This window comes from Diachasma alloeum, unplaced genomic scaffold (genome assembly GCF_001412515.2).
Source record: "Diachasma alloeum isolate Michigan unplaced genomic scaffold, Dall2.0 Dall_scaffold_00354, whole genome shotgun sequence".
NCBI lineage: Eukaryota > Metazoa > Arthropoda > Insecta > Hymenoptera > Braconidae > Diachasma > Diachasma alloeum.
Genome location: NW_021680493.1, coordinates 744,891 through 760,744, shown reverse-complemented (window position 1 = coordinate 760,744; position 15,854 = coordinate 744,891). Strand labels below are relative to the sequence as shown.

The following is a 15,854-nucleotide window of genomic DNA, read 5'->3' as shown; positions in this document are numbered from 1 at the left end:
AACTGGTGTGTCTGTGTCTCTCACTCCAGAGTCTTCGGTCTTTCTTACTTTATCGGGACAGAGGGAGAGAGACTCTGGGTTGAAATGAGAGACAGAAGGGGAGTGAGAGGGTGAAAGCGAGAGAAAGAGAGTTGAGAGAGCGACAATGGTGCCAGTGCCAGCAGAGGGCCAGTACCAACAGGCCCAGATGGATACTGGGACTCACAGTTTTGTACATAATTCTCAGGGCACCCTGTGTTGCCACAAGAATTTAAGGATGTTACATGGATGGTTGGGTCATTTCAAAATTTGAGACTAACGGTTAATGGCAATCCTTCGAATCTTAATGATAAATTTTAATTTAGCTGGGGAGAGGTGAAACGTGAAGAGTCAGGGCCTCCGAATGGAAGCTTTGTAATCGCTCAAACTTAAGTTTACAATTTTTTGTGTTAGGGTACCTACACTGATAGACTGATTCATTTATTCCAAACGAGATTCGTTAACTATTAACGAATTAACATTTGGTGAGACCAAATAGACTCTAGTCTCCAACCAAATCCATTCGTTAACAATAACGAATTCTTTCTATCCCTGTAAATGGGTGTTTTCGTCAATTATTGGTGTGGTTTTGTACTTTCAAAAATTTAATTTTGTTCAGGCTTCTTATTTGGCTTTCTTAAAAAAAAAATTTATTACGGCCACAACGTCAACAAATTTATTATTATTATTATTATTATTATTATGAATAATAATAGAATTAATAATAACATTATTAATTTCATTTATTTCGTTTTTTTAATTAATTTTGTCGTTAATTTCCGAGTTTTGTGAGTTTTTGATAAAATTTTTGTTTCAGCACAGGTCAATTTTTTTTTAAGGTTTTTCAATAAGTATTTGCGACGGAAATTTTCCGTTTTTTCGGTCGAGTATTAGCGTACACAATCAGAAATGCCTCAAAATCGCCAAAAAAAGTACAAAATTGTGCGTGGTACCCCCTTCCCCCACTTCGACTGGAGATTTTTTTAGTTCTCAATCCAAAGTGACTATTTTTACGAAACATTTTTAATAATTATGCTGAGACTCGGATTCGTTCTATCCAAAAAGATTTTTTCCCCAAATTTCATTTTTGCAAGTTTTTCCGAATTTTTTATTTTTTCCAAAATTCATTATTTATCGACCATTTATAAACCGTAAATTATAAATTTTCGTGATGGTAAACTTTTGAAAAAATGAAAAAAATGATAAATTGGAAAAAATTATATCCCTCATTTTTACCGATCTTCGTAGTTCTCGTCATCAAGTATTTTTTGATCTGGTATACATGTTTGATGTAGGTATCGGTTATAATCACTGTGGCACCATGTACGACCAAGAAAATGGCAGTGAGTGTCCTTGAAATTATGCGGAAATCGAAAAGAGTGGGAACATACATTTTCCCCACGCAATGACCGCTCTGTACTTGTTCAAGGTTTTCTTCATACATTTTTTTACTGCACTTCGGTGTGATTCTCCATGCTCTTCTCTTTTATTTCTAGACTAGAACTGCAGAGATCACCGAATGGGTGGAGTAATATGTTGGATATGTGTCAGGTAACGTTCATGAAGTTTTTATTCTTCACTGCGGACAGGAGCTGACCCGTAAAATGTAGATGGTGAATGGTTTCGATGATGAACGGAGAGATGTCTTTGGGCCAAGTTAACGGGACGAGCGTTATTCAGCTGTTAACCCGGGGTTAAAATGTAATTTGGAGAATCAATGAATATTGGGGTTCTGTTATGCAATGATATTCATTGATGGAAAAAATTGTTTTATTTTAGCCCGAGATTGGTCGCCATATGAGGGAAACGCCGCCGCGCGTCGTTTTTCTTTAAATATAAATGACTGGCTAATCGGAAAAATTGAAAAAAAAATTGACTTCGTCAATTGGAGTGTCTAAAGAATTATAGCAGTTCTTAGAACAACATATTTCCCGAAATTCCTGAAGAAAACAAATTATTTCGAACAGATGAATTATTTTTTCCTATATTAAATGAAATTGCCCATGACGCGACATTGCCGGACACTCGCTAAACGCGCGCGGCCAGTGTAGAGTGAATTCGGCAATGCTGGAGCCTAAATAACACGACGGGGAATCCCCGCAGAGGTGACCAGAGTCGCAGGATCGCGTTTGGTGACCTGACTAGGGTTAAACATTTTAGTTCAACTATAAGATTCTATCTGAAATGAGCCGAAAAAATGAAGAGCTACAGCGAAATATTCGGATAAAAAAAATGAAGAACTACTGCGAAGTATTCAAAAGCAAGGAGAAAATATCCAAAATAAAACGGTCGGGTAGCCTCAAATACTGCGCTCTGATTGGTCGAAATCCGATTGGGAAAAATAATCAATAAAAATTACGTATCTTTTGCGTAATTCTGGAGCGAACTGTGATTTTAGGAAATGTTACGGAAGTGTCACGTAATTTTTCCAGAGCGTTCCGTAATTTTTACCTGAATCTCCTGTGAGAAATTCCGATACCGTCACTTAAATTTTCTGAGTCGATTCCATAATCGGTGAGTGAATTGTGAGTTCCGCAATTTATACTGAACATTTCTCTCCGTGATTCGGAGGCAAAAATAGCCAAAGTACTTGGATACTCTGAAGTTTTGGTTACATTCGCGAAATACAAGCCGTAAGGTTGACCGATGTAAAATAACATTTTGAAAAACCCACCATAATCAATAAGCAATTCTATCATATTGGAATTACTGTTGAAAAATGACAATGAGTACCGTACGACATATGGTAATACCCACTGCAGTGTAAATTACTTGTTTCTTAAGTCAGTACCTTGGAGTTTAAACACTATTTGATTGAATAAAGATGGTTGTTGATGAGGTCAACGTAGGTGTTACAACTCGAGATTACATACTATTATGAAACTAGCAATGTGCTATTTATGAATAGAAAACCACGAGATTTGCCAATGCGTCAGTATTAAAATGTTATTACACAAGGGTAAGGCGCCTTGCAGCGCTCAAATGCACCGCCCAATCATGTTGAGTAGGCACTGTCATGATGCTGTTTATGTATGTGTATGAGAGATCAGATCTACTCGTTTGGAGTTGGTAAAATACTGGCGCTTCAACGAAAAACCTGAAAAGAAAGAATCGATGAATAATGGAAGACACAGCCAAGGTCGTGTGCTCCTCTGATCTTGATATCAGAAGTCCTACGTGAATTTAAAATGAAGAGGCTTGATGCAATTCACTTGCTTCAAGTTCTATAACGAAGTGGTGGAAAAAGAGAGAGAACGAGTCTATAAATTTAATGAGAAGTTACTTCGCGAATGTCTTTGATACTAGTAGATTTAGAGAAAAATTGACATTTTTCAAGATTTTTATCATTTGTCAAGAGATCTTTATAGTCCAGTACATTCGTTACAAAAACTATCTTTCAACTTCCTTCATTATCGAGGGGATTTCCAGCCAACTTATGCATCAAACATATTGCTAAATGGTACAAAATAACCTTGAATGGTGCAATTCTACTGGCTGAAATTTATATTGGAGAAATAACCTATGCAATCATTTTGATAACAGGGAACTTTACGTGAGAACATGATGGAACAATACACGGAAAGAAGAATTCAATAAAAATTACCAGAAAAAAGCGTAAAAATTACGTTTCGAAACGTAATCCGCGAGAGAAGTAAAATTTAATAAAAAAGTGTGAGTTGGAACTAAAATTGTATGAATCGACACGTAAATTCTACTATTGGCTCTGTAAAAATTAACCAGCCGTCTGATGACTCACCGCTGTGGGGACAAGTTGTTCTGTAATTTTTCCCCAACGATTGAGAAATTTTACGGAACGGAACGTAGAAATAACTCACCAGTTTCATAAAAATTGTTTACAACTAAATTGATTCAACACGACAAAAGCTCTCTTCCATGGAATATGTAATTTTTCATCAATCGTGCGTAAAGTGAATTTGTACGCACTTTACGCACAAGTGATGAAATATATTATTTCAGGTGAAAACATGAAAGGAAAGGATCCCTCTCAAACAGAATTCAATTTTCAATAAAATTATTTCTCAGACAAGTGTCTCGAAATCAATCAATTCTGATGATCATCGCGGAATAAAATCTGAAAATCTATTTTGGAATGATGTCCCTCCACCACTTCTTTACTGCATAAAATTTCTTGTTAATTCATGACGAAATAGAACAACTTCACACTTCCAAATACAAGAAAACTCCATTTGCGTATTTCAACATTTTTCATGTCACTTTTTTTGTTATATCTTTGGCAAATGGCTTTTATCATTGATTTATTGCGGAATTGTCGCACATAATCATTTAGCCGTCCTTATTCCATTTTACCCTGCGGATGACTAAGCCGAGACTAAAGAAAGCTCAAAGTTTAATCAGCGATACAATAGCGTCAATCATTGACTCGTGAAACGAGAATATATTAATAACAACTGAGTTTATCATCTTATCTCGTCGGCTTGTCGTCTTTCATACATGAAGACCGATCATTGCCACGACTCGATGCGCGTTACGAATAACGGAGTTATGCACTGTTGACCACACGGGTTATGGGCATTTACCATACGTTGCACTTCATCAGTATAACGACTGAATAGAAGAATATTCGTAATGAAGTTTGAACACGAGGGGATACAAGCGGGTGACGGATCGCTGAATCGGTCCAATGCATTCATTGTTTCCTTTTATTTTCATTCTTATGAACTTCATTTGCAGGTAAGTTCTGGATAGAATAATGCATAATAGAAATTACTTTTGGCAGTGTTTATTCGCACGCTCCACGGTAAATTTTACCGTCGATTCACGGTAGATTCTCCTTCAGATGTTGTCTGACATCTCTGCTATGAACTCTGGTTTTCAACTCTGGCAGTTTAGTTGGAAACCATAGTTGTAACAAGATTGTCCAGTGGGGTCTAGGAGTCTCCCCTGGTTCAAAACCATCTTTAGAGGGATCAGCACGCCATTTCTCGAGCCGCTCTTTCATTTGAGCCCAAAAAAACATTCACATCTTGTCTGACATGATAATGAAACTCGGGTCTTCAACTCGGGCCTTGACAAACATGACAAAACATGACAAATGTCTCTAAAGATGATGTCTGTTTTCAATTGAAAAGTAAAGTTGTGACAACATTGTCTAGGAGGACAATGGGGTCTAGGAGTCTCTCCTGGTTCAAAACCATGTTTAGAGGCCCTAGCACGCCATTTCTCGACCCGCTCTTTCATTTGAGGCCAAAAAAACATTCATATCTTGTCTGACATCGCTGTTATAAACTTTGGTTTTCAACTCTAGTTTTTAATTGAAAACCAGAAAACGAATATCACCCATGATATTTCCAGAATTTACGATTCAATTTAGAATTTTTTTTGGAAACACTATATCTTCGCATTCCATGACTTTTTTATGAAGCTTATCCAGAATTAGAAAGACGAAAATTTATATTTACAAACCCTCCATGAAGAAGGAGAAATAAATTGATAAAAAGGAGAAAATAAAATTGTGAGGGTGCGATAGGTAATAAAGTATTTCGTGGAACTACGAAGGCATTAAATGAAAAAATAATATTATCATTATTCCCAATGGTCTGGAGGCTATTTAGCCGGGTAGGTCGTATCGTTTCGTTACTTGATCTCCTTTCGTGGCGACAGGGATGACGTCACACTGAGACATGCCAGTGGTCTTTGAAACAGTCTCTTCTCATTCTTTTCAGCCATATGTTACCAAGTACAAGTACGAGACAAAGATTAACCACATGTCTATAGTGTTAACGTTCTTAAGAATCATGTGGCTTACAAATGGGTATAAAATTACCACATAAAAGCGAGACGGTTTAAATATTTTGACGCTACAAATGCCAAATTACTACTGGGGTTTGGCAACCCCACAATTTGACATTGTTTCATGCAGTAAGAATTATGCAGCTGGGTTTGCATCACATCGGCCAAATACCCCAGTGTCGCGATCTCATAATGTCTGTGATGAGTGGGAGCTAAATCAGTCTGATGATGCGGCGGGAACCTGTGCGCCACTGGGACAATTGACGGGACCAATTTTTCACTTATTCGAAATTTGGTGATTAAATTATTTGTCATATCTAATTAAAGATTCTAGTCTATGTACGAATAATTTTTTTTGTAAAGTAAAAGCTCATTAAATCACTCCCTGAGTAATAATATTCAAGAGAATATGTTGTGCACCAACATTTTTTATCGATTTCTGGAAAACTTTAAAATCTCTCAAATCTCTCTCGAATTGCCTTTCAAGTTCGAAAACGAAAGCAGACTTTTGCCTAAGCGTAAACAAGATTGTAAATTACATTGAAATACTCGTGACAAAAATCTCAAATCCCATGCATTTCAGAAAAATCACGTACGGGCGAAATTTTGGACAATGGTCCCTTTTTTTTGTTGAAATTGTCCAGTTCGACGTTTCCCACATTTTTTGCGCTCTTTTGCCGGGTCACTGCTTTCTAAACAGCCCCGGTGGTCAACACATGTATGACACTCACCGTATACCGAGAGCGCATCCTTCCTAGGCACGTTTTTCCTTTTTTTACGTACATATTTTTTCCTATTCCTTTCCTTGACCAATTGCATTCAACGAAATATTCCACGGTTTTCCAACCAATGAAATTTTGGAAGTCCCTTTCCACTCTCATAATGAGAAAAAAAATTAATCTCTGATTCAAAAAATTGAGATTAGGGGACACCCGGGTTTGAACCGGGGACCTCTCGATCTGCAGTCGAATGCTCTACCACTGAGCTATATCCCCAATGTACAAGCGCGCAGAATCACGCCAGCATATAAACTGTGACGAAGCCAACCATAGAGATAAAGTATCCTCATTCACATTAAAAAAGAATGTTACAAGGGGACACCCGGGTTTGAACCGGGGACCTCTCGATCTGCAGTCGAATGCTCTACCACTGAGCTATATCCCCAATATATAATCGCGATAACGTACAGCCATACATATATACTTTCATTGACTACCCAACCAGAGAGCTGACATCTGCACTTCCAGAATTAGCTCAGCCGGAAACGTAACATTGGATTCCTACCGAAATGTTTCACAAGCTGTTGAAATGAGAAAAGTTTCATGAGTCTATACGCAATACCTCCATTCCGTAGTCATTATCAGGTCAGGGGGAATGTCATGTTTCCTCCTCTCCCGCAGTGCGTGCGCCACTCAAGTTTTCGATGTGGTTAAATATCTAGAATACTTCTGATAATATTTAAGATACACGGAAAATACACTAAAGCAAATGTATGTAATTTTCAACTGCAAGCGTATTCAGTAAACTTGGAATGAAGTTTCACCAAGTAAAACACATGGACACTAATCAGCTTTATGAGATCGAAACCCATAGAAGAATGTTTCGCGCTTCTCACGATTCACAAATTTCATGTAAGAAATTCCCTACAAATTTTTCCAAGATTACCGAGTATACGAAGTAATCTAATGAGCGTACATTCCAATCAATTCTCAAAAACCTTAAGGAATAAATAACGGATTGTATGATAATTTCCCACCACCCACATCGAGAATTGGATAGTCATCAAGGTCTCAAGATGCGGAACTGTTTACTGTCAGCAGTAGGTGGCAATTACTACGTCGTTCGAGCCATCTTTCCCTCATATTTTTTTTCTATTCCCCCCAAAGATAAACAAAAACCCACAAACTTGATGGCCTATAATTACTACTGATGAACGACAGCCTGTTGCTTGCTCCAAATAGAAACTTCATTTTGATCAAATGATTTCACCATCTAGGTGGGCAATTAACTTCCCAACATCGGGCAGTGAGACATCATCTGTCGTCGGTCGAAGTCAAAAGCCCTACACGTGCTTTTCCACCATATCCTACCGATTCGCTCTCAGCTATCGGTGGTAATAGCCGCTAAAAGTTGTTTTGCCAAACACGCCACACGGTCTGCACGTTTGTCAGTACCAACAAACATACTAACACACTAGCTAAAGATAGAGAGCAAAAACGGCCAGAGGGAAATCTGACCTTGTCCTTACGGGTTTATATAATAGCGTTGCCTACTCGCTGAGCGGTCAGTCGGTCGATCGTTTTGCCCATCGTGTGAGTTCTGTCAATCCATCACAGTTCAATTACTGTTAACGTCCGGGTGTGTCTACTTATATCAAACTAGTGTGGCCCTTCCCCATTTCCTTCGATCGGTTTCGCTTCCCTTCCACCTTTTCTGATTCTTACGATTATGATGACAGTCGATCATGTGGCAGTTGGCTGCGAGAAGTCTAGGAGACAGGAGATTTAGACCCTAAAAGATTTTGGGGATTCTCAAACCTTTCTGATGTGAAAATCTGTAAGAAGCTATCATGAGAATTTAGTGCAGTGCCATAATATTCAAAATGCGTGATTCAACGAGATGTAATATATTTTCATCATTTCCATTATTGGTGTTGTGCTAGAAGTGCGCGGGTGACTAAGTCCTAGACACAAAGTCGCCCTTGGATGTACTAATTCGGTACAGCCTAGAATTACATAACTTTTCGCAGCCTTCCTCCGGACCAGGCGATTATATAGTGACTACAGCGAACTAGTGCAGCGATCATTATACTGTTTTCAAGGACAATAAATAGAGCATCACACAACGTCCAAGTGCACAACGATAAATAATCTCCAAGATGTATTTAATAATAACCCTGGGTCTACTTTTGGCAGGAGTACTTTCCGGTACTGAGGCGAAATGCAGTTTAACGCCGGTTGAAGCTGAAGACCGCACAATCGCATATGTATGTCTTCATGGTGATCTCAAGGATTTGGATGATGTGCCAAACGAGGCTGAGTGGATCGAATTCACGGTCGTACGTTTTGATGTCATTCCTGCCGACGCTTTTGCACGTTTTACTCAGCTGCGAAAACTCACGTTCTTTAATTGTAAACTTAATGAATTGAATGCAGATGCATTCCGCGGCCTCAATCAGCTTGAGATGTTGGTCATGTTCAATACAAAGGTGGGCGTCGCCAGGGCCGCGGTATTCCAGCATATTCCAAATTTAAAAATCCTGAAGTTAGAAGGAACAGGATTGATGTATATTGAGCCTGAAGTGTTCGAAATATTGAGTAAGAGATTAGAAGAGTTCAGCATTAGGAATAATGATGTCGATTGTCTTCCGCTGGAGGCTCTCGCCAAAATTGAGAGACTGAAAATCATGAAAATCGATGACAATCCGTGGTTGTGTGATTGTAAAAGCGCACTGCTGAAATTCTTCCAAAGTAAGAATATTCAGCAAATGTCAAATAATGATTTCACGCATCATAGACGTAAAAGAGGGCACTACACTAGCTGGTCCGGCGAGCAATCCTATGAGACGAGTTCCAGTCATTATGTTTATGATTGTATGGCTGTCTTAAAATACCCTCCACTTCCTCCAGCAAATGTGATCACTGATACGAATTATTATAATCGTTATAATATCGAACGACGTGAGCAGAAAATTACGAGTATTCATAATCTAGACCATCTGCCGGATAACATTGGCTGGCTTGAGATTTTTGACGTGCACATTCCAAGATTGCAAAGATATATGTTTTTCAGATTCGGAAATACCTTGAGAAGTATTACTTTAAGAAATTGCGGAATTGAATCAATTGAGCTTGAAGCTTTCGCTGGATTGCATAAGCTTGAACGATTAGTCATCATTGGGGCCAGATTGCCGGTTATTGGAAGCTCCTGGTTTAGAGACCTTGGAAGACTTACAGAACTCGTACTTGAAAATTCTAATGTTGAAAAATTCGAATATGGGGCGCTGGATCATCTTAGCAGCTTAAGAAGGCTGGATCTCAAGTCAAATAGATTCAATTGTCTTTCTGAAGATGCCATCCGCGGTCTCGGGAACCTAGAAAGACTAGATGCGAGGGACAATCCCTGGTTGTGTTCCTGTCGACAGGATTTTGAAAATAATCTATTGAGAAGGCGAATTGGTTACGAAATCAGTAACAGTGGAAATAATGGCGTCGGATGTTTGCAAGGTAGTGAAGTCAGTCGTCCAAATGATTACAATGTAAGTACTTGATGACTTGCTTGATTAATAGAGTAGAAAATTGTGGACATTCACATGAGAAGCGCTCATTTTGTCGATTCTAGTTTCCGAGATATTCACGTTTTCGTCTCTGCGATTTCGGTTTAAAGGGTTTTCACGCTGTTGAGGTCATTTCTGGCTTAAAATGTGTGAAGTGTTATCAATATTATCGCAGTATACATAATTCCATATCGACAAAATCGACCCTTTTCATGGCGACGCCCTCGATTGCTGAAATGAAATGAGCGAATTGAGCCCGGAAATGAGTTTGTCTATGAATATCTCGAATCTAAAGGAATTAGTATTTTGCTGAGAACTTTTTTGTAACTATCATTCTTCTTTAAAAATCAGTCCCTGCTGGGATTGCCTTCCTTGTGATGAACAAGGATATCGACGCACGCGTACACGGAAATACCTTCCGCTTTAGGTTTATCTGTATAATTTTGGACCGCGGCAGAGAGGGATTTCCAGCTGTAGCTATACTCGAAAGTATACGTATTTTGACATCATATAAATATATAGTTACATGCAGAGTTATCTCATAAAGAGGTAGATATACGTATACTTATCTATGATTATACTATAGTTGGACAAAACGGTGACAAAAAACGTCCCATGGATCAAAGATATTCATCACAAGGTCATTATCATTTTGTTGGATGCATAAATTATTATAATAATGATTCTCTGTGTTAGGAATATTATAATCATACATCGAACGGCTGGATACGATGGAGCTGGGGTTACGAGACTCATCAACCTCGACCGACTCGACCTCGACCCGTCACACCTCGACCACCCCCAGTAATACAAACTACTCCACCTCCAATTCGTCACAACGGCTGTAGATCAGTGCCAGCGGGGAATCATTTCGACAGTCATTACTACAATCACCTTCGGGGTCACACGTACTTCTGCGAAGACGCATCCCTTATCGATCTTCGACAAATTCCCTCAATCACTGAAACCATCATATTCTCCAAATCAGTCATTCAGATTCTACGATCCGATGAGTTCCGGAAATTTGATGGATTTTTAAAGCGATTGGAATTCCGCGACTGCACGATACAAGAGATAGAGGACCGCGCCTTCGCTGGAATAAGGAATTTGCAAGTTCTTATCCTACGCGGAAACGATATCAAAGTCGTTCGTTCTGAATGGTTCACTGATACTCGTAATTTACAACACCTCAATTTAGCGCACAATAATATTCATGAAATTGAGACTAGAGTCTTTGAAATGGTTCCATATCTAGTCAGTCTTGATATTTCAGAAAATAAGATTAATTGTATTGCGACTGAAAGATTGCAGAGTCTCCGGTACATTAGAGACTTGCATTTGGCCGACAATCCGTGGACTTGTTTGTGCGCTGAAGCTTTACATCGTTTTGTCAATAGTCGGAACCTTTTCTGTGCGAACGAGTGTTTAGATGTAGTGTTGAGGGACAGATGTCACAATATAGGATTCACACCCAAACCGGCAACCTTTGCCACTCCATCCCCTCCACCTCCATCAATGACTATTTACCCCCCACTTCCATTACCGGATCCCAATGCGAATATCAGTGGTTCCTGCTACTCGGATCACGATGGGAAACACTATCATTGCAGCAATGGTAACCGTTTCCTACTTGACCAAATACCGAGTTGGGTCTCATCCATCGAACTCTACGACTGCTACATAGAACATCTGCCGGCTTCCACATTTTCTAGATTTGTAAATCTCACGGAACTTATTCTCCGTAATTGTTCACTGAAAGAAATTGATGAACGCGCGTTCTACGGACTTAGAAGACTGGAAAAATTAACGATCAAGGGTAATAATTTTGCGGTAGTTCGAGAGGGATGGTTCATTCACTGTGAGAATCTGTATCGACTAGATTTAAGCAATAATTATCTCGTAGAAATTGAGTCTAGAGCGTTTCATAATTTGAAATATCTTCAGTATCTCAATTTAGAGGATAATATGTTCAGTTGTATCTATACTAATTCGTTCATTCAGCTGCCTCAATTGGATACCGTTGAGTTCAGTCGAAATCCATTAAAGTGGAGATGCTGGCAGGAGCTCAAGCAATTTTTAGAAGTGAGGGCTATCGGGTATACTGATCATAAGTGCCCGTATGATGCTACGCATCTCGTCAGGAATTTACAGAAAGACGGGTCGACCCAGGCCCAAAGCTATACCGATGGGGCCACTGAGAACGATGTTACTTATTTCGGAATTATTCTCACAGTTGCCATGGTATATTCATTTCGTTGAAGTACATAATCTCCACTGTAGAATAATGACGCTAGTACCTGATGCGAAATCAGCTCGCTAATATCGCTAATTACACTAATTTAATTCTAAACGTCATCGCATTGTATTATTTATTATATCGACAATTTTTTTTTATGATGAACCACTGATATTGTGCTTACTATTTATTTCTGACACGATCTATTTTGTTGAATAAATATTCAATTATTTAACGGTAACTGTGGTTTTTTTCGTTAAGAACCGCAATGATTGTTAGAGATATGTCCAATTAAAGGTGACGAAAAAAGCAGAGGATCTAATCGAGATCATGGTATGTACAGGCAGTGCATATTCTTATTTCCTACACAGACTCGATCTGCACGTCCACTTTCCATCATGTACATCGGTCAATTTGCAGCTATATTTACAATTTTTGGTCATTTAAGCGCGTGTGTAATGCACCTTAATTGTGACGGTCATTCTACATACAAAATGCGTTCAGGGTCAGGAACCGGTCATTTAAGTTTGACCTGACCGAAATTGAAAATGACGGTGATTCCACATCTCTAGGAGGAAGTGAAAGGCAGATCTTCGAATTTCTAAATTTTAGTTGGGGAGAATGTGTATGCTTGTGTGAGTTCGACACCCGATCAATGGGCTTTTTCAAGAACATCACATATGCTGTCTTCATCACAGTGTACTGAGTGTTTGTGAGTAAACCATTATATTCGTTCATGAGAAACATACTTCTTTCAGCTTCATCACTCGTAACGAGAAGAGATCTCATTTATTGAAGACTGAAGATAATGGTCGTAATATATTAACATGTTATTGAGTCGCTGTTATTCAAAAATGTATATTCTAGTTTCAAAATTTTGTAGAAGTCAATAGTGTTTTGAGTCCCGAATTGATCTAAACTCTTCGGAATATTATAAATGTTGTTCTGAGACCTGTATTGATCGAAATTGATGAATTTTCGATCCTTCATTCCCGATTTTCTCTCCTTCTGATCATTCTTGAGTGAGGGACGAGATTGTAAACCCTCAGCCGGTAGTGCAGGAACCTGACTTTTTTTTTTATTTCCGTTCCCCACTTATAGATCCTGAGTCGCTCGACTACTATAGCCTGGCTAGCTCAGTCGGTAGAGCATGAGACTTTGGAGAACAGTCAAGCCCCAGTACTTCGTTATATATGATAAAAAAGGACTATTTCAAAATGAATTCAATGTTCCCATACTATACCATATTGGTAGACATAAAAGAAATAATAAAATACCTATTGATGACTTTTTAAATGGTCCTTTCAAATATTCCAGAGCAATACCAAATAACGATTCAATCGATTTTTATAGAATTAAAAAACAATATTGGTGGCTGAACAATGATGATAAATTTATTAGAGAGCTGATAGCTCGAGNTAACCTAAGTTCGCTCAGAAACAGTTTAGCTCAGCCCTAGTTGCAACCCCCCATGCTGCACAGAGTGCCTTGGAGGCCTTCCCTGACATTGTTCTTACATGAGTCCCACAGGAGTTGGTGGTCGAAAACTAACAACCAAGATAGTTGAACCTGTTAACCACTTCAATTTCCTGATTATAAATTTTCCAAGATTATCATTTTGAATTCGATGTAGTGGAATAATGAATTTACACCTAATTTTGACGAAAAAGTCGATTTTAAGAGTCAAGGATTAATGGAGCCCGATAATTAACATTTTTTTGTAAAATTGAAACTAGCCGTCAGATTTAGTTGAAAAGGAAATAGAAAGAAACTTCCATCTGAGGTTTCTCTATTATTAAGAGTTACGAGACTAAAAATTTAGGACAAACCTCTCCTCAATATGGACAACAAAGGGTAAAACTCGCAACCCAACCCAAAATGTGACGCCGAAAATCCGGACGATATTTGAGAGAATCTGCCGTATATTATTGAAAATAATACGGTAAAAAAATTAAACTAGCAGAGCGTGGTTTCGATCCACGGACCTCTGGGTTATGGGCCCAGCACGCTTCCACTGCGCCACTCTGCTCTGTTGTAAACCTCTTCCAACAAAGACCATCAAGTTCATACACCCCAGAAAATGCAATTTCGATCTCTGAATCATTCCATCATTCGATAGGAAATGATCCAGGGGTCAATGAATTTGCACTCAGGTATATCAATAATTTGAGAAACAATTTATTTTCCTTTTGAAAAACCTTAATGTTTTACGAGAATCATCTTATTCCATCAACTGGCGCCATCTTTAAATATTCACGTCACCCTTACAGTGCCAGATTCCCCTCAGAGATGTCGATCATAGTCCACATAACGTAAAGATCACCGTCTATACAACATCCGTTACACAGACAAATTCCCGAGGTAATATCGTTCCCCGCTGTTCGTTCAATACATTTCAACTCAACCCACAGCAGCAGATGGCGGACCAATACTACGTCAGAAAATATTGATTGCCTTATATCTCTTAAAAAAATGCGAAATAAAACTGATAATCCACTGTGCGAACGATAATGTACACAGAAAATAATCATGCTAATGCAAATATCAGTACAATCGTCAACTTGATACATTGTATTCACTCATCAAAAATTAATGCCATCGTGGCAGCCCCCTCGTCACCGTAGGAGAGGGGTAAAAACGATGCGTCAGACTCGACAGGTTTCACCATGCACAGGCATGCTCACCAGAATTGTTTGTCCAGTTGGCCTGAAGTTGTGCAGGTAATCTGCATGTACGCTTGTCGGTATAGGTGATTCATACACATGGAAAATTACAGTTGGATACAGTCACGAACCACGTTGGTCTGCAGACAGAGACAAAGTACATCCCTATTCTTCCTGAATGTCGATTATCAAAACATTCGTCCTACACATACTGTAGAATTCTGGTTACGTATTCCAGGAAAAAAAATCGACAATCTTTCATCAATCATCCAATGATCGTTGCTACATATTTGAACATTGTTGAACATATTTGAATTAGAAAATGATACAGATGGGACTGCCATCTTGTCGAATGATGATGCAACCAGTACAATGAGCGCAACTGCTGGTATCTAAGCTAAATGACCTTTTTTTATGGTTCTCAACCAGTTTTTTTCCAATTAGAGATCAGACAAAGGGCACATCTCACAATTTCTGCTTCCTCACCACTCGATTCGATCAAAAAATTGGGTGTACAGATATTGGTATTTTTCTCTCTTCCTGTGCTTAAAAAAGATGCGTTATTGAACCTACGGCGAAAGTCCCATGCCGAACGACCCGTGCTATTTCGAACGGCTCATGCTGCGTTGCCACGTTTACGAATACCGAGAAACTTTTGCGTTTACGTATCCGAGCGTTTCTCGCGCCGGAAAATCCACGGATCTAAACACGTGCCCCTGGAGCCCTCCCGGCCATTTCAACAATCAAACAACCAACTTCGTCAATCTCTCGAGTCAAAAAAATAGTTTCATGATGATTTGCCTCCTCCATCGCTGCATTTGCCTCCTCTCGTATTGTCACAAAATTACCGCAATGAATAAATTCAATTTATATCGCCAATTGCAAATAA

The 15,854-nt window shown here is 38.9% G+C and overlaps 1 protein-coding gene and 3 non-coding genes across 4 annotated transcripts; 1 reads left to right on the top strand and 3 right to left on the bottom strand.

Moving 5' to 3' along the window:
• Positions 1–6,713: 6,713 nt before the first annotated feature.
• Trnac-gca lies at positions 6,714–6,785 on the bottom strand. Its single transcript has one exon. It is a non-coding gene; the product is annotated as a tRNA-Cys (tRNA).
• Positions 6,786–6,882: 97 nt separating this feature from the next.
• Positions 6,883–6,954, bottom strand: Trnac-gca. The gene has a single exon. It is a non-coding gene; the product is annotated as a tRNA-Cys (tRNA).
• Positions 6,955–8,089: 1,135 nt separating this feature from the next.
• Positions 8,090–12,543, top strand: LOC107041126 (slit homolog 3 protein). Its single transcript, XM_015261530.1, has 2 exons — positions 8,090–10,048; positions 10,763–12,543. Exons 1-2 carry the CDS (start codon positions 8,669–8,671, stop codon positions 12,323–12,325), a joined length of 2,943 nt encoding a protein of 980 aa, XP_015117016.1. The 5' UTR covers positions 8,090–8,668; the 3' UTR covers positions 12,326–12,543.
• A 1,716-nt stretch (positions 12,544–14,259) lies between these two features.
• Positions 14,260–14,331, bottom strand: Trnam-cau. Its single transcript has one exon. It is a non-coding gene; the product is annotated as a tRNA-Met (tRNA).
• Positions 14,332–15,854: the final 1,523 nt, after the last annotated feature.

What these genes read in the sequence shown, in the direction of transcription:
- LOC107041126 (XM_015261530.1), top strand. Translation starts at nt 8,669, where the DNA reads ATGTATTTAATAATAACCCTGGGTCTACTTTTGGCAGGAGTACTTTCC. An exon ending in GTCGTCCAAATGATTACAAT is followed by an intron (nt 10,049 to 10,762) that starts GTAAGTACTTGA and finishes TCTCTGTGTTAG; the next exon opens with GAATATTATAATCATACATC.